This window comes from Bos mutus, chromosome 23 (assembly GCF_027580195.1).
Source record: "Bos mutus isolate GX-2022 chromosome 23, NWIPB_WYAK_1.1, whole genome shotgun sequence".
NCBI classification, from domain to species: Eukaryota; Metazoa; Chordata; class Mammalia; order Artiodactyla; family Bovidae; genus Bos; species Bos mutus.
In genome coordinates, this window is record NC_091639.1 from 10,710,296 (window position 1) to 10,731,746 (window position 21,451).

General features: G+C 47.9%; 1 protein-coding gene across 3 annotated transcripts in view; it reads left to right on the forward strand.

The window, feature by feature from the left end:
• Positions 1-312: 312 nt before the first annotated feature.
• Positions 313-21,451, forward strand: part of JARID2 (jumonji and AT-rich interaction domain containing 2) — a 230,119-nt gene continuing 208,980 nt past the window's right edge. The window contains exons 1-2 of one of the 3 annotated variants that reach the window (XM_070361166.1): positions 313-428; positions 1,187-1,390. In XM_070361166.1, the coding sequence (XP_070217267.1) occupies positions 1,346-1,390 (45 nt within the window). In that variant the 5' untranslated portion in view covers positions 313-428; positions 1,187-1,345. Of the gene's footprint in view, positions 429-910; positions 927-1,186; positions 1,391-3,485; positions 3,672-21,451 lie in introns of those variants that run through there. The other 2 variants (XM_070361167.1, XM_070361169.1) reach the window with 2 other exon arrangements.

Sequence of the window (21,451 nt, forward strand, 5' to 3'; positions counted from 1 at the left end):
AGGCGGTTCGCGCCGCGGGTGGGGGCGGGGCGCGCGGGGAGGGGGGCCGGCCGCCGCGGGGGGAGGGGGACCGCGGCCGGGGGGCGGGGGCGGGCCGGCGTGGGGAGTTCCTCGCTCGCGGACCACACGCTCTGCGGGCCAATCCCGAGCCAGCCTCGCTCAGTGTCACACGCGGGACACGTCCAAGCGTTTGTTGGCAGGGCCGGCAGGGGGGCGGGGGCGGGGAGGAGGGGAGGGGAGTTGAGTGACAGGCTTGCGGGGCAGGCTGGGAATTGTAGTTCCCAGCGCCCATGGCCATAGCCATTTTGTAGTCGGGGGACTACAACTTCCAGAAGATCAAGGGGACCATTCTAAGGTGCCCCGGGAATAGGCGGCTCTCCCCGGGGCCAGGCGTCCTGGGGCACTGGCACCCAGTAGCCCGGCTGCAGGTAGACACGAGGCGTGGCGGGGGCTAGCGTTGTGGCGGCCGAGGGGTGAGCGGCAAGCTGGGGAAAGGGGGTGAGGTGGAGCGACCGAGCGTGCCATGCATTGAGCTAGGGAGCCTCTCTCAATTCCAGTCTTAGGCTCGGCGTGGGAGCGATGCCTGCGGGGTAGCCCGGGAAGGGTTTGTCGAGGCCTCTCGGGTGTCTCGTCGACGGGGCCGTGAGGGTCCTCTGGGCTGGGCCAGGGGCGGTCGGCACCGGAGTAGGCGGGCTCCTGGTGGCCCAGCTGTGGGAGTTTTCGGCTGGCGTCCGGCGGGGAATTACCCGAGGAGCCCTAACTTGTATAAAAGCAGAGTCCATTTAAAGTTGGGCTGGATAGCCTCTATCTCATTGGTTAGGGGGCTTGGAAAAAAGAGACTCGGCGAGCCCTCGCTGTGGTGCTGCCGCCGCCGCCGCCGCCGCTGGAGTTGACTCTTCTGCTCGCACTGCTGCTGCAGCACAAACGTGACTTCCAACATTTTTTATTTATCTTTCCCTTTTCTTTTCCAAGATGTAACTACAGCTCAGACACTAAGGACCTTCACGTTTCGCTGATGTAGTTTTTGGAGGAAAAAGGGGGGGGAGTGAAGGGCGTCGGTTTTTTTTGTGTGTGTGTGTTTCGGGGGAAATTTTCCATTATGAGTGTTTTACTAAAGTGAATTTTTTTTTGTTTGCTTCGTCTTTTTTTTTTTTTTTTCCCTTCCCAATTTCGGATTTATTTCAAGGCGAATCGGGCTTTGGGGAAAGAGGAAGAAAAGTCGGATTACAAGATCAGCCACCACCAACAACAATAAAAACCACCAGGATATTTTTTTGCAAATTTCTGACGGCTTTAAATTCATGAAGCAATTGTCCCCTTTTGCAATCAGCATTTGGATCTCAGAATGAGCAAGGAAAGACCCAAGAGGAATATCATCCAGAAGAAATACGTAAGTGCTCCTAACAACACATCCTTTGACTTGTAGTTTTAAGCAATGGCTGTGAATGTCAAGTTTATAGATAATTCTGCAGCTGAAGGGTTTGAAACACAGCGTCCGATAAGGCTGTTTCTTTCTTTTCTGAAAGAAGGCTTTTCAGGCAAAGTCGTGTCTGCCTAGTTTGGATGAAAAAACAGATTGGTGTAGCGATACCTCCAGTGAATAAATTGACCTCGAATGACACAACCATAATCTAGTTTTAGATGAAAGGCAGGGGATTTTGGTGGAGCCTAGTCGGGGAGGTGGGGGCTGCGGTAATATAACTAAACTGCATTCTCGGGTGGATTTGTCCCCATATTGCACTTTGCATGCAAATGAGTCTGTGTTATTATTATTAATGTTATTTGGGAAATCGTGTAACGCGTTTGTGTTGGGAGCCCTTTAAGTTGCAATCGAGGGTCCGATTATGGCGATCTTGTTCCTTGCACTGGCACATCAAATTTAATGTATGTGGTCGTTTTGGCTTATTTGGTTCGCGACATAAACCAGTTGGGAATCATGTTACAGGGAATACATTTGTTGGGATTGACTTTAATAATGGGACTGGTTTTGTTTAAAAATTCATGGTTTCCAGTTTTAGGGAAAAAGACATAGAATATAGTTAACGTTTTTAAGTAGGCATGTGAATGTAAATTTAAGTGACTACAATTAATTTCTCCCAGTTAACTGGGCTTCTGAAATTTGGTGATTATTCCGAGATTTAAATGGTTTGGAATAGTTAAATATGTTTTGTGCATAGTACAGCTACGTTTTGATTGGCATGGGGAGTGTTTTTGTTTTGTGTGTGGTGGCTTTTTTTTTTTTTTTAAGTTTGGGGGGAGGGAGAGGAGAGGGGGACCGAGGATTAACCAAATATGCACTCGAGTGATCGGTGATTAGCTGCATGCTTTAAATCAAAGAACCCATTAAAAAGAAAAGGCCGAATGAACACACGTTAGGAATAATGCAATGTTATAAGAAAGTTTGATTTAACTCGGGTGGGCAAATTGGTGTTAATATTTTCCCTTTTTGAGCAGTGTGATGTGTGTAATGGGAGATGACCTTCGGGGCACTGGTTTTGTAAAAAATAGATTTAATGGAAAAGCTGAATACCTCTTCTTGAGGGCTGATCCAACCTAGACACGTAAACTTCAACTATGAAAGAAATGCAAGGTTAAATAATCAAGCCCAACTTAAAACGCTGCTCCCTAAAGAATTTAAGAATTAAAATACATCCGCATTGCAGAGGGCTGAGGAGAATGCAAAGGACTAGTTTAAACTCGGGCTGTAGAAACTGCAGGGAGACAAGCTTGCCTGCGAGCGTGGACGCCTTCCCGGGGCACGTCCGATCCGGGTGCAGCCACAAAGCAAAAAGGGGGTAGAACTTGGACCAGAGCCACCCTGCCCCCCGCCATCGCTAAGTTGGGGAGCGGCGCGGGGTGGGATTTTTTGTTCCCGGTGGTCAGCGGATTGTGTCGACTCCGGGCGTCCGGCCGCCTGCCGGTGTCTGGCGGCGGCCGCAGGAGGCAGAGCACGAGTTAACGTTCGGGGAGCGGAGCCCGTGTTCCCGACGTGCTCGAGCCGGTGCGGCGCAGGGGGGAGGGCGGCGCGCGGGGGTCGCGGCGGGCTGGGCCGGGTCTGGGAGGCCGCGCGCGGCCTGTAGGGGGCGGGCTGCGGGCTCGGGGCGGGCGGCGCGGGCCGGCGGGCGGGCGAGCGGGTGGGTGGGTGGGGCGCGGGGGCGGCGCGGCCGGTCCGCCTGGGGAGGGGGCGGTGCGGGGCGGGGGCGTGGCGGGGAGGGGGCGGGCAGCGCGCGGCTGCGGCGGGCGCCCCCCAGCGCGCGCACGGCAGAGCATGGCGGCGGCGGCGCAGCCGGCTCCCCGCGGCCTGGCCCGCCGGCTCCAGTGCGGGCCCGGGAGCAACAGGTTAAGCCGGCTAGACGTCAGCGCGCCCCCTCCCCGCCCCCCGGTTCCTCCCCTGCCTCGCGCCGGCCTCCTCCCCCTCCCTCCGCCCCCCAGCGGCTCCGGGTTCCCGGACGCTCCGGCCGGGTTCTGTTGTCATTGTGACGTCACAAAGGGACGGGCCGGGGTGGAACCTTCTCCTCCTCCGTGACGTCAAAAGTCGGGCGGGAGGTTCCAGCGCGGCGGGGCTGCGGGGGCGGAGGGAGCGGTGCGGAGGCGGGGGCTGCCGTGCTTGGGGAGGAGGAGGATGCGATCGGCCTCGGCCTTCCGCCCCGAAGCGCCGCACTGCCCTCCAGGTGAGCGCTGGGAGCCTCTGGTCCCCTTGCGAGCGCCCCCGACCCTGCTCTGGTTCCGTTTCGGAGGTGGGCAGCAGGGCGGAGACGCCTCCTGTCTGCGAAAACGTTTTCGCTTCCTCTGTTTCCAGGTCTGCTGACGGCTGTGGCATTATTGCGGTGGTGGTCGTGCTTTCTCGTCAGTGCTTTTGCAAAGCAGGGAAACTTCAGTGGGGCAGCTTGGTTTTGCAGGAGAATCGCGTGATGGGTTTGGCCACCTTGTCACTTTAAGTCGTGTTGGGGATGTCATGACAGGACGTGGCGGGGTGATGCTGCACAGCATCAGCTGTTGGTTTTCTGGAAGCCTTGAAACACCAGAGCGGCACTTCGTTATGCCAGCTCTAGGCCTATGGAGTAGTTTAGGGGTTGGGGCAGACGGAAGACCAGTCATCAGTAGGTGTGCTTGGACTGCAAGTCTAAGGTGTCTTGGGCTCAGTTCTTCAGAACGAGAGTCCGAGGGGCGGGAAATCTAGGTTTATTTACTCATATGTAAAATAGAAAAAGTAATACATGCTTTTGCCTTTTCATTTTATCTGAGATCGCGTGCGTGAGATAATGTGCGTGGAAGATGTAAAACTATGCTGTTTCTATGTAAGATGAAATCATTACTTGAGCTGGTAGAAGGCAGCGCATTTCCTGCAGTTGATCTCAAAAGCCTTAGCTGCCTGCCGCGTTGCCATTTAGCTTATTGCTTTAGCAAAACAGTTTGTGGATGGCAGGCTTTGGGGAAAATGATTATTATATTTCATATTAAATGACATCTTTGAAAAACTCATAAATTGTAGTGTAATCCTGTCTTAATTGCTGGGCACGAGTCCCACTACGGTACCTTAACTGAAAACGTTTGCCTTTCAAAGCCCCAATCCACTTGGACAATAAAAAGTTACATGTTTTGCTCTATGGGTATCTTATGCCATGCCCGTCACTCCACTGGTTGATTATTGCTGTCGAGTGTAACAGATAAGATACCTAGACCTAAAAACTATTTGATACTTGGTGCTTTATAGAAGGTATGAGTTTGAAATAAAAATGTCTGCCACATGAAGATATGATTCATGTAGTTAGCAGGAAAACAAATTATCAGTTTGATTTCTAGGACAGCTCAAGAAGAATTTGTAACACTAGGTTGTAAATTTTAGGTATTTAATTTTCTGATTTAAAAGTGCAGTATGATTGAAAACTCTGGGAAAAGTTTGTGTTACAAGATTCAAAAGCAAAGTTTACTACAATTGCATAAAATTGTAAAGAGAAAAAGTAGAACTACACCAAAATGTAGTGGTAGGATTTATAAGTTGGTTCCCCCCACCCCCACCAGTTTTACACCCAATTGATTTATTTTATGGTTCTCCGGGGAAAAAACCTGCATACCTTATTTAAGTAATTGCTGTATTTTTTTCTTTTTTGAGCTGTTTAGGTGGCTGGCTTTCTGCCTGTCTCTAGTAGTGGAGAAAAACCGTTCTCTTTTTCACATAAGTCTCTGGGCAGAAACAGTTTAGCAACAGTCGTGGTCTGGAGAGATTATGGAAGGAATACTGCTGTCAAGAGTCCGAAGTGTGTTGCTGAGATTTAAAAAGGAAAAAAAAATCATCTTTAAAAATAATCCAATTTATGATTACCTGGGTTATTATTACTTTACTGTAGACAAGTATCTGACTTGTGTATTCCACACAGCCATTGGCCCAAAGGGCCAACTAGAATTACTTGGTGCTTAGATGGTTTCATGGCTGTTTCCTGTCGTAAGAGGTCAGACCAGTTCTTGTTGCTTGGCTGAGGGCTGTTGACTCACTTCCAGATGCCTTGGAAAGAACTCCAGTGTTAATCTTAATATATATCCTGCTCCAAAGGTTATTTAAAATTTCCTCCTTCAGAAAGAGAAAAATTTTTTTGAGTATGTAACCAGTGTCTTTAAGATTTTAAATAGAACCCTTCTTTTCAGAGATGATATGGGAAAGTCATGTTAAGCCTAACATTGAAACACTCGGTAAAGGCTAAGCTGAACTTTTTTTTTTTAGTTTAATAAGAGTTTTATAGAAATCTATACAAATCTACTTTTTTTTTTCCATCTTGTGTCTTTGAAACCTAGTGTGTTTTTTGATCCTTACAGGACAGCTCAATATGGACAAGTCATTGCTTTGTGTAACTGAACATATGAAGCTGTCCTACTGAACAGTCCAGATCTGTGTAACCAGAGCTATATCTCACGTAGCATGGTGTCTGTGTTGGTGAAAAACATTAAGTCCTACAAAATCGAACACTAAAAATTACAGGGCTAATGGAAAAATAAGGATGAAACATGTCACTCAAAACATATGTAACTTTGGTAAAGCGAACCATAATCAGTTAGTAATCTGGATCTGGAAAAATGACATAAAGTGCTCAGGTAGGCAGCTCAGACTCCAGAGTGAATTGTAAAAATTGAGAGGTGTTATACTGGCAGTATTTTTACAGAGTGCAGCTTGTGTTGCCAGGGCAGCATGGATGGAACGATGCTGTTAGCTGTAGGTGGGCATTGGTGGGTTTTTTTTTTTTTCCCCCCGCCTTATGGTTTTTTTTTTTTTTTTTTCCCCGCCTTATGGTTTTTATTTTTTTTTTGGTGAAGATGAACTTTTGAGCTTCTTGGTAGATGCGCACTTTTCTAGTTTACTGCAAGTTTTTTTTTTTTTAATTGTAAATGGATGCTCAAGAGATTCTTTAGGTTTATTTTTAAGATTTGCCCTTGGTTATGCTGGTCTGAGGACCTGGCTTTTTAACACTCAGTCATACGTTTTTCAGTCTGAGTAGTTTCCTTTTTGGAATTCTGCTTGTATGGTTCTGATCTTCGTGTTACTGGTCTGCATCTAAATCTTTCCCAGGATCATAGCAACAGCTCTGGTACTAACCACCTTCCACCTACGCAGCCTACCCAGTTCTTCTGGCTGAAGGACATCCTGGCCGTGACATCCCTGCGTGAAGCCCCTGCCAGGGGGCCGGCGCGGGGGAGTGTGTGCCCCTGTCCCGTTTGGCTCTCACCCACGTAGAAGGAGGACATCCTGGCCGTGACATCCCTGCGTGAAGCCCCTGCCAGGGGGCAGGCGCGGGGGAGTGTGTGCCCCTGTCCCGTTTGGCTCTCACCCACGTAGAAGGAGGACATCCTGGCCGTGACATCCCTGCGTGAAGCCCCTGCCAGGGGGCAGGCCCGGGGGAGTGTGTGCCCCTGTCCCGTTTGGCTCTCACCCATGTAGAAGGCTTGCCAAGTGCCAGTTGTTTGTTCCCAAATCTGGTTATTCCGGTTAGATTTATCATTGAAATTTCAGTTAAATATTATATAAACCTTTGACCGAGTGTGGCAAGAGAGTTGGTTTCTATGAAAACTTGAAGCTGAATGTTTGGGAACCCTTGATAAAAGTGAATTACTGTAAAAACGAGATTGTTAACGTAGATGTGGGCCTGCCATTTAAAAGACTTGGGTGAAATCTGTAAGGTTTCGCACCCATACTGCTTTGCAAGTGGTTCCCTTTTAAGAACCAAGCTTCATTTATGGCTGAACTCCCTTCCCAACAAACAAAAAAGCTTGCCGTGGAGTACCACGAATTCTCAAAATTATCTGTAACAAGAACTTCCCTGGTGGTCCAGTGGTTAAGAATCTGCCTTCTAAGGCAGAGGACACTGGTTTGATCCCTGTTGAGGGAACTAAGATCCGACATGCCTCGAGGGGCACCATAAGAGAAGCCCCTGTGCTGCAGCTGAGACCAAATAAATAATTTAAAAAAATCTGTCACTAAAAGCATATTCGTGTGTTCATTACATTCACTTGTATGTATATGCTCAACCTATGTACACGTATATTAACGATTTACTGCTTAACAGACTCTACGTTAGCTAACCAACTTAATGGTCCCTATCAGCTCTAAGAGTGCTTCCATTATATTTAGCCTTAATCCCCAAATATTAAACTAGACTTCTTATCTAGTTCATGCCAGGTAGCATAGATAAAATGTGGGTCAGTTAGAGTGGCCCTGCTGGGGTAATTTGTAATACTTTCAGAGTTTGTGTAGTTCTCAGGATGGTGGGGGTTAGAAAGATGAGTGATTTTACACTTCATTTATGTGGAGTTCAGAAGCTTATATCTTGTAATCCAGCAACTTTAATTATTTTGTCTTACTTAGGAGATTCCATTTCAGATCCTTCCAGATCCATTCTGTTCCATCTTTTCTGTTCCATTTCAGATCCTTAAGCCTACCTGTTACTGGAAACGAGACACATTGAACTTCAGTTTTTTCTGTTTGAATCAGTTTCTCTTGTTTCTTTCCTCTGCAAACCTTGCTTCCTTTTCCAGGCCCCAGACTTGGTGTTTTGGGTCCCTTTTGTGTGCCCATAAAGCCTTCTCCACATTTGCCCCTTCATCTCAGACCACTTTCATTCCAGAAGGTGGGAACTTGGATGACTTTGGTCTCCTTTTTTGAAAAAGACAATTTGAGTGAGATTTTTCCTTATCCTTTTAGGATATAATTTTTCTTGACTTCTAACAACCCCATGGCCTTCTGACAGTCTCACACTTTTCAGTAAGAGTTTTTCATTCATTTTTGATTCGGAATAAAATTGTCAAAAGTAGAGCTGAGCCTGCTCCCGGTTGATCGATCTGCCTGCTTCTGGCACGTCCTGTCCTGCCACCTCTTCTTGGAGGTGGCTTTTGTCTATCGTTGTTCTCTCATTCTCTTTCTCAGGATGTGTGGGGTGAGGAGGGGCCCACATTTTGCAGAGGTGGATCCCGTTCCCAAGGGCCAGGTCTCAGGTCCATCTGAGTGGGTAGCTGGGCTCCAGCCTTGGGCCCTGTGTTTCTGTTGGGCTTGCTATCTACTTCCACCGGTCTGTCTGTCCACAGACTTTACTACTCTTGTGAGGGGGCTCGCCCATGCCTCTTAGGACTTTTCTGCCATTTGAAGAATTGTACCAGAAGAGCTTGGACTGTAGGAAACACACTAGCATCGTGAGGAGAAGACCCAGTCAGTTCTGAAATAACCGCCCACAGTTACTGTTTCTCTAGTGAGCTCACAGGAGAGGAAGAGACTGTTGAGTCCATTTTATAGAAGGGAAAACCGAGGCCAGCAGTTCCTGGCCAGGGAGTGAAAGGCTGGATCTCCTCCCCATATTTTAGTCCAGATGAACTGGAGGTAAAAGGAATGATCAGAGTAGCCCCAGGAGGTGGGGTAAAGGCCATAATCGAGGCTCCTGGTAGCCTTTGGTGAGGTTTTTTTACTTGAGAAAGTTGGGGGGAAGTCGAGGCAGTTTGTCAGCCTCCATAGCAGGAGTGGATCTGTTGCAAGTGAGTGTTTGTTATTTTTTTAAACACCAGTTGGTGGAGCTACCCTCTTCTCCCCAGCTGCCTGTCTCCTTAGGAAAAAGCTTTGAGGTCCCAGATGCCCTGGGGCCTGGCTAGTGCTTGCTCCGCATTTTTATTAGTGCCCCCACCCCATCCTCTCCGGTGTACCTGAGAGCTGACCTGGGCTGTGTTTGCTCTCCAGGCTTCTGAATTCATTTGCTTTTGTAGGGTCTGTGACAAATAGGCTTTGATGCTTTTTCTGGCAATCTTATTGTTGCCCCTGACTTTTGCTGCTTAGGGGACCACGGGGCGTTGGGGGAAATCATTTGCCCTCAAATCCTCACCAGGGTCTGGGCTGGGCAGTCAACAAAGGCTGCCCAGATGTGTTAATGAGGCTGCGTGAGTAATGAGAACATTACACGTAATTACTTACACATTCATAGGACGTATGAAGGCCTTAGAAAGGGGAACCCTACTGACAGTTCTTGGGAGCTGATTCTGAGAGCTGGTGCGGCCTAGAAGGCCTAAATTGGATTTTAAGTTCTAATTTTGTAAGTCTGTCAAGCTCCACCACCCATGAAGAGGTAGGCAGTGAGCATTGAAATACTGGTAGCAGTGTTCAGTTACCAGGAGTCCTAGAAGGTCATCTTATTCATAGCCACACATTTTGCCCCTTTGTATTCCCTCCATGGCTCTTGTCACATATTTTCTCCGGTACAGTCAGCAGTATTTTTGGGTAGGGTGTGGAGTGGGTGTTTTCCATCAAGAGACCCTCTGGTTGATGTGACTGAGTCACCCAGGGGGAATGTTGGGAGACTTTTTGGCACCCTGTTTTCGTGGCTCTCTTCTCAAATCTGGGTGGTTCTTTCTCCATTTTTTTCCCCAACCACAATTTGGGTTAGAGCTTGATCTACAATGGTTGTGTGTGCTATCTCTTGTTTCTCATTTCTATCAGCTGTTAGAAGTGTTTGGTGCCTGTGGGGGCAGAAACAGGTGCCAGGAGGAAATGAGAAGGGATTAGGGCTGTGCATGTGTTTCTTGCATTTATTCCCTTCTGGGTTTGCAGGAGGGGCGCTGAATGAATGCTTACTCTGTTTAGCAGCAGTTGGATGTCGACCTTGTTAGGACTTGGAGTGTTCTGTGCTTTGTGTCCATGCCTCGTTGCTTGTATGTGGGCTTGGGGAATTTAATGCCTCACATTGTGAGGGGCTTGTTCTGAATGTAGGGCACCTCTGTGGTCATAGTGGACAAGATTGGGAATATGAGCTGAGCTCAGGGTTGAGCCCTGTGTTGCACTGGCTGTGTGACCCTGGGCAAGCCACATAACCTCGCTGAGCTGCTTCCTCACCCGGAAAACTTGTTCCATGCACCTCACAGGCTTGTGGCTGGGAGGGTCAGTGAGATTTTTGATGTGAAAGCACTTTGTAAACTGCATACTATGCACAAATGCTCAAGAAGGTATGATTACACAGTTGGAAATCACCAACCTAGAGATATGAGGCCTGTCAGCAGCCTTCCAGGCTGACTCAGAAATGAATAAATCATATGAATTCTGTGCCTCTTAACAAGCCAAATGAAGAGCAACAGATACTCTAAAGTCCGTTTTGGAATACAGAACAAAGCTTTAAAGATTAGAAGGTGATTATATTCAGTATCTTGTAGTAAACCTGTAATGAAAAGGAATCTGAATTAAAAAATTACAGAATCACTCTGCTGTACACCTGAAATTAGCATGGTATTGCTGTACACCCGAAAGTGAATCACCTTACTGTACACCTGAAATTAACACAGTGTTGCTGTACACCTGAAACTAACCGAATCACTTTGCTATACACTTGAAATGAACACAATATTATTAAAAAAAAATTTAGACAACGATGTGATCTCTTCCCACCCCCCACTTTCTGGTGGTTGAGTGTCTTCTGTATTATCCAGCTCTTGATTTCTGAACCTGACCGGGTTGTGAACTGGAGTGACAGATTGAGAATTCAGGTTAGAGCGGCACTGAAGCTTTCCACGGAGATGTTCATCTTGGGCCTTGGAGCAGTGTTCCTTGACCTTGAACATTGGCTCAAGCTAAGTTTGTCCTCGATGCAGCACGCAAAGCCCTTGCTCTGCCTTGAGCTTGGGGCTACCCTTTCCACTGCAGCTGACCCAGCCTCCTGGTCTTTGCACATCCTGGTTCCTCAGCTTGCTTTGGGGCCGATTGCCTGCCCAGTCCTGCTGAGCCCACCTAGACCGCTCTGTGACCTGATGGGACAGCCTGCTACTCTCTTCCTCCCATCAGGCAGAGCCAAGCCCCCTTTCTGTGAGCCTGCCTCCTTACAACTACCTCTGTGGAATCAGTGTTTACGGGTATCTCTCCCTGTTAGCGCCACATGAGTAGAGGCTGAATTTTCTGTCATCACACAGTTTAGGAAATATTTGCTGAGTATTTAAAATCCTATCCAGTAGTGGGAGGGAATTGGTAAGGATCTAGCGGAAAAAGGTGAGCTTCACTAATCAGAATTTCACAGCTGAGGAAACAGGTGTCTAGGGACAAAGGTTGCACATTTTACAGTGACACTGCCAGGGCATGAGACCCAGCGCCTGCCACAGTGGAAGGCCGTCTGGGGCATGAGACCCAGCGCCTGCCACAGTGGGAGGCCGTCTGGGGCATGGGACCCAGCGCCTGCCACAGTGGGAGGCCGTCTGGGGCATGGGACCCAGCGCCTGCCACAGTGGGAGGCCGTCTGGGGCATGGGACCCAGCGCCTGCCACAGTGGGGGCCGTCTGGGGCATGGGACCCAGCGCCTGCCACAGTGGGAGGCCGTCTGGGGCATGGGACCCAGCGCCTGCCACAGTGGGAGGCCGTCTGGGGCATGGGACCCAGCGCCTGCCACAGTGGGAGGCCGTCTGGGGCATGGGACCCAGCGCCTGCCACAGTGGGAGGCCGTCTGGGGCATGGGACCCAGCGCCTGCCACAGTGGGAGGCCGTCTGGGGCATGGGACCCAGCGCCTGCCACAGTGGGAGGCCGTCTGGGGCATGGGACCCAGCGCCTGCCACAGTGGGAGGCCGTCTGGGGATACTGCCTTTGGACCCATTTTTCAGAGATGCATTCTCCTGCCAGATGTATCCTCGGTTACCCATGATAACTGCAGTCATTGATTCATTTTCACAGGAAGATAAAATCCACATGTAATCCCCATATGTAATTGGGCCATTAATGTTTGCCCCTGTTTGAAAATGATTATTTTGTCCTAGAAGTCATTTATTGCAGACAACAACATGAAGATGAAATCTATTGCAGTCACCTACGGGGCGTTCCGGTGAAGGCAGTGGCACCCCACTCCAGTACCCTTGCCTGGAGAATCCCATAGATGGAGGAGCCTGGTGGGCTGCAGTCCATGGGGTCGCTAAGAGTCGGACACGACTGAGCAACGTCACTTTGACTTTTCACTTCCATGCATTGGAGAAGGAGATGGCAGCCCACTCCACTGTTCTTGCCTGGAGAATCCCAGGGACGGGGGACCTGGTGGGCTGCCGTTTGTGGGGTCGCACAGAGTCGGACACGACTGAAGCAACTTAGCAGCAGCAGCAGCAGCAGCAACGGGGCGTTCCTGCACTTGTACAAATGTCGTTTTACATATGTGGGCTCTTACTCTTAAGTGATAGTCTCTTCTGGGCTCTTTGCATTTATATCTCATTTCAGTTACCAAAAGAGGATTCTGCATCATCATTGTTTTAAAATTGTTTAATTTTGGTTGCGCTGGGTCTTTGTTGCTGTGCTTGGGCTTTCTCTAGCTGGGGGCGAGCAGGGGCTACTTCTCTGGTTGCGGAGCACGGGCTCCAGGGTATATGGGCTTCAGTAGTTGCCACGCGCCGGCTCAGTAGCTGTGGCCCGTGGGCCTAGTTGCCTCGAGGCACGTGGGACCTGAGCCCGTGTCCCCTGCGTTGGCCCGTGGATTCTTATCCACGGCACCACCGGGAAAGTCCCCTGCACTGCTTTTCAGTAGCTGCTGGGCACCTGGTCAGTCTGGAGCAGTTTTCTTGTGTGTTCTTGAGGGCTGTCCCACACAGCGTGGGGGCCGCTGTCACAGTGACGCGTGCGCTGTGCCTTTCCTGTGTCTTCCTGCACTTAATTCCAACTTCCTCCAGGTGAAGTGACCACTCTGTGTGACGGTGTTTATGCTCAGATCCCTCTCAACAGCTGTGTTCTGAGGGAAAGGCTGCACTAATTCACAGCCCCCCAGGTAGCGCCAGTGGGTTGGTTGGTTTGTTGTCTGCTTTTAAAAACCAATACAGGCACTTGTAACAAGTAGTAAAGATGTCAGTTGGGTTTTATTTAAGTTTCTGTTTTCTTTCCTTGTCCTCTCTCAGGGCATTAGAACTAAATGAGATGAGATATGGGGAAGCACTTTGAAAAAGAAAATTGCTCTGAGAACACAACATGTTATGAGTTAGGATGACTGTAGCTGTGAAGGGACAAGGCTCTGTAGGATTGTACAATTACACATTTCTTGTTTATGAAATGGTTCTTTTGTGAGAACACAATGTAACTTTAAAATGACCTGAAATCCCATTATTTTTACAAGTAATTTCAGCCTTGTTTTGGAGGTGGGCTTTGTATGGTTACAAAGGTCCCATTGGGCTCTGGCTTGAAAGACTTTAGTTAAATACAGCCGATATATTTGGCTGTTGAGCATGCTCTTACCTGTTGTTGTTTAGTATCTCAGTCTTTTGTGAACCCATGGATTGTGGCCCACCATGGGATTCTCCAGGCAAGAAGACTGGAGTGGGTAGCCATTGCCTTCACTGGAGGATCTTCCCTCCCCAGGGATCGAACCTGCATCTCTTGCGCCTCCTGCATTGCAGGTGGATTCTTTACCATTGAGCCACCAGGGAAGCCTCTGACTATGTTAGGGGTTAGGAAATAAGACATTGTCTTTGTCCTTAGAGAATTTATGGTTCAGCTGACAGCAGGGATGCCAAACTCGGGGAAGAGAGCTGCTGGCCTCAGATTAATCACTTCCCCTCAATCTGAGTTTCTTCCTGCGTGAAATGGGGATACTCACACCTTCATTTATTGGCTCTCAGGGTCATTTTGGGGGAGGCAGAGTCGGATGTTAACATGTGAAGTGTTATAAACTAGCTATCTAGATCAGATTATTCTTATTTTAGGTCCCACGGGTCTTTGTGGCTGTAATTCTCTAGCCTCAAGGTTGAAGAGGGAACACCATGTTTCTGGGTCATCCTTGCTGATTTCAGGCTGTCCGGGTTGTCTGAGAAAGAAGATGGAAATGAAAATAATATAGCTGCTTTTCCTTTCACATTTATGAAAAAATACAGTGTGACGATTTTTATGGCAGACGTACTTGTTGATTGTTCTGATGATGGCTTTTTATCGATCTCCCTCCCCCCACGTGAGAAGGAGGTGGTATCCTAGAACTGCTGAGAAGCACCATTGACGAGTATTTCTGGGTGAACTTGTTTGCCTTCTTTTTCATTCTTGAGTAAAGATGTCCCTGTAGAGATGGGATTTAGACGTTTGCCGGCTTTTCCTCGGTTGCCGCTTCTCTGTCCTTCTACACAGAGTACTGATGCACCGCGTGTTCTCTTTTCAGCTTGTGATAGTGTCTTGGTGTTGGGGGGGGCAGAGGCAGCGTGGTGGGGATGAGCCACGTCCTGGAGTCCCAGTTAAGCGGCCAGCACGTGACTCCTACCTGCTGTAGCGGCCGACCCCCCATGCTGGTCCTCGGCTCATACCAGCTGACTCCTCTCCAGCCTGATCTCCCCAAGTGGCGAAGGGGTTTGATAGGTGCCAAATAGGCAGTCAGCCTGGTTTCTTTTTTTTTTAATTTTTATTTATTTTTAATGTGGCCTTATTAATGTGTAAAAATGACAAGACACTTGGTGTTGCTCAGTAAAGAGCTCATTCCTGATTCTTACGTGGCTTTTGTCTTTGACATTCGATTCCATCCACTCTGCAGCCTTTTCACTGGGACTTGAGTTGACAGTTTTTTGAGAGGGGTGTTTTTTTGATATAGTTACTTCTGTACACTGCACCTCATTCTGAAAAGGCTTCAGGGCCATAATGAGCAGTCATCCTGAGAGCGAACAGGTTTTTCTTTGACCCGAGTGTATTCACTTTCTAAATGCCCAGAGTGACAACCGGATTAAAATAATGGGCAGTGAGCATTGGTCCGCAACCCAGTAGTGTTTGGGCTGAGTGGCTTTTTGTTTTAGCTCTGTAAACTTGACCTAAAAGTTTAGGTAAAGGTGAGGTTTGTTAAGTAATATTGCTATTGACACCCTGACAGAATTTTTAATGTGGAGGAAGTTTAAAGTTCTTTAAAGAAGTTTAAAGTTTAAAAAAGAATTTTGAGGTAATCCCAGTGTTGAGCACATCCTTGAATAGCCGAGATCAGATTTCTGTTTAAATGCCAGTGCAGTTCAATATCACCTTTTCTCACCGTACATGGTGCCAGGGAGAGTCTGGATCTAATAAATGTTTTCTTGGGGTAGCAGTTGGTAGATGTGAGTGACTGCATGATTCTGTTCTGTGTCTTTAACAATGTTTGAACAGTCTCATTCTGTGTCATAATCCTCAAAACTGCTATTAGGATTCCAAACCATTGTGGTTTAAACTTTGCTGGAATCTGAAAGGTGGCAGATGGACTGGAAGGGAACCTCCTCTAAGTGAAGAACGCTTTTGACTTGCCTGCTTGTCCCAGACTCTGGGCGTATCTTAGCCACAGGCCATGTCTCCTGGTGGAAGAAGGTGGGGGATACTTACTTCTTTCTTTCTCCTGGACGGTTTTCCCCCACCCCCCCTCCCCCAGCTCAGTATAAACACCATCATGTAGTCCTGCGGAAACTCCTAATACAAATACGGACTTGCAAAGCGCGGAGAAGCGCATGGAGAAGTACACTCTTTTGTACTTGTGATAAATAAAAACTCTAATGATGCTATAAAAATGGGTTTTCTTTTGACTCTGGTAAGCTTGGAAGCACTGGGAGGTGGGAAGGACGGGTGTGACTTGGAAATCTGAGGCTGAAAAGTCTGTATATGCTTTTTTTTTTCCCTCCTAACTCCACTTCTGCTCCAATTATATGAAGCGCTTGCTACCCAGACACTGCTGCTGCTGCTAAGTCACTTCAGTGTGTCCGACTCTGTGTGACCCCATAGGTGGCAACCCACCAGGCTCCCCCGTCCCTGGGATTCTCCAGGCAAGAACACTGGAGAGCCCCAAATGAAACACACTTTCTACTTTATTTTTTCCTTTCTGTCTAACATGAGACTTGCTGAAGTTGTCATGTTATTTCTTTCCAGAATTTATTGGAGCACTAGGCAAAGCCTCTTGGGAGAATAAATGATGATTGTAAAGAACAGTCAGTTTACCAAGGAAGGCCATTATCTTTGACTTGCAAAGGCTTTTACAGCTGAACATTGTTTGCTTACAGTTGTTTAATACAAATGAAGACCTTAATGGTACCTATTGTAAGGGGAGTTCTTTTACTGTATTTGTACACGGAGGTCATCTCAATAAAGAACAGAACCCCTTGCTCAGTCCTAACTGCCTGTTTCTCCAGATAGGCATTGTTTACTGTCCAAGGAAACCTGGATGGTGCTTCGTGGCTGCCTTTTTCCTCCCATCCACCACACGGAATCCTCCCTGTTGAGTGTGAAAAGATTTCTAAGGCTGAGAAAGTGATTCTGAATGTACTTTTAGAGTCTCTCCTCTAACTGCTTCCTTCCCAATTTCCGAATCCAAAGATGGTTTTAAAACGAATTTACGGGACTAGTCTAAGTAGGCACTGACATCGGATAAATATACTTAAATGGTAGGCTGTCATGCTCTTGATTAAAGCCCACAACATAGCTGCAGGGAAGTAGGAAGACTGCAGTTGCACTTTTTATTTTTGGGGAGATTAGAGTTACCGCTCATCACACTTTTCAGTCTGACTACAGAGTGTATGTATATATATGCTTGGCATGCATTGCTGTCCTTGGCTGCTGCATCTTTAGCAAAGTGTCAGCCCCTTTTAGCCTTTCTTTTTAGAAACTCATATCCTCCACTTATTCCAGTTCTTTTGGCAGGTCTTCAGCTATGTTTCTTTTGGCGTTCCACTGGTGGTTCAAGACGAAAGGCATCCGAGGCATGTCAGTCTTCCCTGAGTGATCTTGGATGTGAATGTGATTTTTTTCCTCCCCTCTTAAGCAGTTCAGTAGATTTTAGTATATTTGGAGTTGTGCAGCCATCACTGCGATCAAGTTTAGAACCTTTTCATCACCCCAAAGAGAAACTCCATACCCCCTGGCATGCGCTCCACATCTCATCCCAGTTTTTCCAGTCTCTGGCAACTACTAATCTACTGTATGTCTCAGTGAATTTGCCTGTTCTGGACACTTTATGTAAATGGAATCAAACAGTACACAGCCTTTTGTGACTGGCTTCTTTCACTTGGCATGATGTGTTCGAGATTCCTTCGCATTGTAGTGTGTATCCATAAAAAGGACTCAATTCCTTTTTTATGTCTGAATAATACTTCATTTATTTACTGCTCTTTGACCTACGAAGCTGTTCATCTCAGCCTGCGTCCCTGCACCTCCTGTGTTCTGCTCAGCAGAGGGCTGCGTGGGGGCCTCTCCTTTTCGGGTGGCTGCCTTGCCTTTTTGGGGTGTGGTTCTCACTTTCCTCCCTGCCTGACTGCCACTCTTCACTGTGTGTGGGTGTCCAACAGGGGTCTCCCTGCCTCTCCCCCTTTGCAAGCTCAGTTAGGCATGAGAAAGTGGTGGGACTTGGAATTTCATCATGGGTTAGTTGGCTTTCTGTGGGTGCTCAGGGGTTTGGGTTGTTGTTTTGGCCTTCAGGTGAATCTCTGCATGGCATTTACCACGTGGTTTTGGGAGGCTCCAGGACTTAAAAACCCTGGCTCCTCTCTGGGAGCCGGGAAGGACTGAGGAGCTGTTTTCCTACATCACCTTTGGTTTTGACCTTGTCGTGGTTGCTGATATCGACATTCTTTGCTGAAAGGTACAGGAAAGAGAGCTACTGTCTGCCTAGAAGTTCCCTGATTTTCTTGCTCCTTCCAAGCCTAGTTTTCCCTAAACAAAAAATGCTTAAAAAATCAGAAAAGGCTCTCCACAAAGTTGTTTAAGAAATGGGGGTTCTCAGAGGGATGGTATGGGGAGGGAGGAGGGAGGAGGGTTCAGGATGGGGAACACATGTATACCTGTGGCAGATTCATTTTGATATTTGGTAAAACTAATACAATTATGTAATGTTTAAAAATAAAATAAAATTAGAAAAAAAAAAAGAAATGGGGGTTCTTTTAAGGAAGACGGGTGGTACCATGTTTTGATAGTTCTGATTTCCAACCCCCAGATTTATTTTTCCCACATTGCTGTGAAATAAAGATGAGATCAGTTTCCTACTTGAGTCAGGCAATTTTTACTCACGTTCAAGTGCTCATCGAAAGTATGAGGCGATAGAGAGAATGGTGGGGACTGAGAAAGCCCCATGACCCAAGGATGCTGGAGGCCTTTGGTGGACTTGGAGGGTTCTAGTTCTCTGGAAGTGATGGAGATTTGGGGTGGGTATTTGTGTCTTTCCTGGAGGTTCCTGGTAAGAGGAAGCCAAAGGCCAGCATGTTAGAGTTTGGGGATCTTATTTATCACATACTCCTCAAGTTCAGTGTCAAAAAAACTCCTTAGTAATGGGATTAATCACGCTTTTTCACACTCCCTGGTTTTTCTGGTACAACTCTCAGTTCCAGATTGACTCTTGTGCTCCAGTCACTGATGTTACCTGAAGGGCAGACGGCTGTACTCACTGTTTTCTCTGTAGTGGCTCAGTCATGAAGGATTTGTGAGGTAAGACACCCACCCACCTCACTTTAGAAAGTAGGTGTGAGTGTGTGTATGTCCATGGATACCTAAGAAGGAGCTGCTGTTTTAAACTTTGCATTGTTGAACTGGAAATCTGTGTTCTGTTTTGTCAGCCTGCCTTTGTGTGGTGTACCTATAACCTACGCGCACGCTTGTGCCATTTCTAAAGCAAATGCCACTTCCCTCCTCCTGAAATTGCTTATTAGAGCTAATTTTACGAATTGAGTTAGAACTGCCCTATAATATAATGCAGAATATTTCCCAATAATGCCTAGGTTAACAATGATCGTCTTGCTGTATTGTGCAAAAAAGGCTTCTGTTCAGACCCAGCTGGGTTTCAGGCTTAATTCATTGCTCTATGGTGGGATCACCACAGCTGCTGTGGGGCCTTTACAAATGCAAAAAAGCTGTCAGTGTTTGTTTCATCAGCTGCATAAGTGATGAGGCCAAGTTGAGGAATCCACTCCAGTGCGCAGTGTGCAGGCTGCAGCCGTTATTGTTTACAGAGTTAGTGTGTTGGGGCTTTAAAATAGTTGGCACCTCGACTGCCCTTTAAAAGCACAAGACTAAGGGACAGGACCAGTTGGTTGTCCTTGTAATGTTGGCCGGATCCGGCCTAGCCCCTGTCTTGGACAGTCGCTTGCTCCGGGCTGTGCTGTGGGACTGACCCTCTTTTGCACAAGGTGGGGGTGGCTGAATACATGTCCATTTAATTCTGCGTCTCAAACTCAGGTTTCCATTCTTCTTTTTCCCCTCGTCATTTTAGTGTGTTTTTTCTTGTTGTTTTAGCACTCAGTTGTGTCTGACTCTTTACAACCCTGTGGACTGTAGCTCACCAGGCTCCTCTGTCCTTGGGATTTCCCAAGCAGGAATACTAGAGTGGGCTGCCGTTTCCCTTCTCCAGGGGATCTTCTCCACTCATGGATTGAACTCATGTCTCCTCCTGCATTGCAGGCCTGTTTGTTACCGTCTGAGCCAGCCCGGAAGCCCACCTGTTACCGTCCATAATTGTAATTGAATTTTAAAGCCTTAGTAATCCTCCTAGATCCAAAGAGGTGTAGGACTGTCAGCTGGGACCTCAGGTATCCCTGCAGTAACGTTCCGTTCAGCTCTGTGGAACTCCTTTTGTGAAATGACACTGCTTTGGGAATTATTCTCATGTCTGTGGATTCCGCAGCGAAGGCTACCTCTTGGCTACAGAAGGAGCTACCGGGCAGGTCACTTTGCAGCTAACTGGGGGGTCTCCTCAGTGGATGCTGACCCCCTTCCCCAGGGAGCTGGTGTAGCCATGGCAGTGCCTCCAGTCGCTTTTGGGACCCGTGCCCATGGTATTTCACTGGATAGGGTAGGATCGTCCCTTTCATTTTAATCTGACTGATTTTTGGTTCCCTTCTCGGTTCAGGGCTCTGTCTGAAAGTCCTGCCTCATGGCGTTGGAAGGCAGCACTGGTGGCGGCCAGCCTGTACAGGTTTTCAGAGTGGAGCTTGTCAGGTCTCTGAGCCAGCGGGGATGACTAATGGTGCTTCTTCCTCCCGGCTGGAAAGGTCCCAAAGTGCTCTCCCATATTCATAAAAAAGATGGCGTGAGGCTCAGGGTCTTCAAATTAAAGGTCAGTACTGCTCAGCTTTATCTCAAATAACTGTCACTTGCGTTCTCCCTCACTCCTTTATGTCTCTCCGTTCTTCCCCGCGGGGCATCTGGAGCCGGGAGGACAAATGGGTCCGAGGAGTTCTTGTGGTTTATGCTGGTGAAGCAGTTTGAGGATCCTGGTTTGTCCTCCCTTGAAGGGAGCTCTCTCCAGGGGAGAGGGTGGTCTTGGACAAGTACGTTTTAACTCTTAGAGTGAACTTCCGTAAGAAAACACATTCAGACATCCATCTGGACTTTTTTTTAAAAGTATTTATTAGGCCGCATCAGGTCTTAGTTGGAGCTCACGGACTCAGTAGTTGCATAGGCTTAGTTGCTCCATGGCGCGTGGGGTCTTAGTTCCCCAACTAGGGGTCGAACCCATGTCTCTTGCATTGCAAGGCGAATTCTCAACCAGTAAACCACCAGGGAAGTCCCCGTCTAGATTTTTTTTTTTTTACTTTCTTCCTAAAGCCCCTCCCACCGACCGTGACACTCACCCTGGAACAGTAGTGGTGAAAAGAAAAATAGTTTCTTTTCCTTTTCCACTCTTCTGCCCCTGGGGGAGAAAACCATCTCGAGGGGCTGTGTCCCAGGCCTTGTTCCTGCTTGACTGCCCTTCAGGGACTGCACTGGTCCACCTGTTTCTCCTGGCTTTGTATTTTTTGGCTTTAGGAATCGCTTATCAAAGCCCCTTTTGCTTTTATTATCTTTGTGAGGCAGAAACATGTTCTTGTGTTGGTTTGTTTTAAAGTACCGCGTTCTCCCTGGAAAGTTCTGTGAACGTGTATCTGACTGTGTCTGTGTGTCTTCACGTGAATGTCATCTCGCCATTCCTGGAGACCTCAGTTGCCTGCCTGTCGGGTAAACTGCTCTAAATGCCACCCTGCTTCGTACCAGCTGAGTCCCCTGGGAGATCACCAGGCCTCAAGTGTTGTGCACTGTGA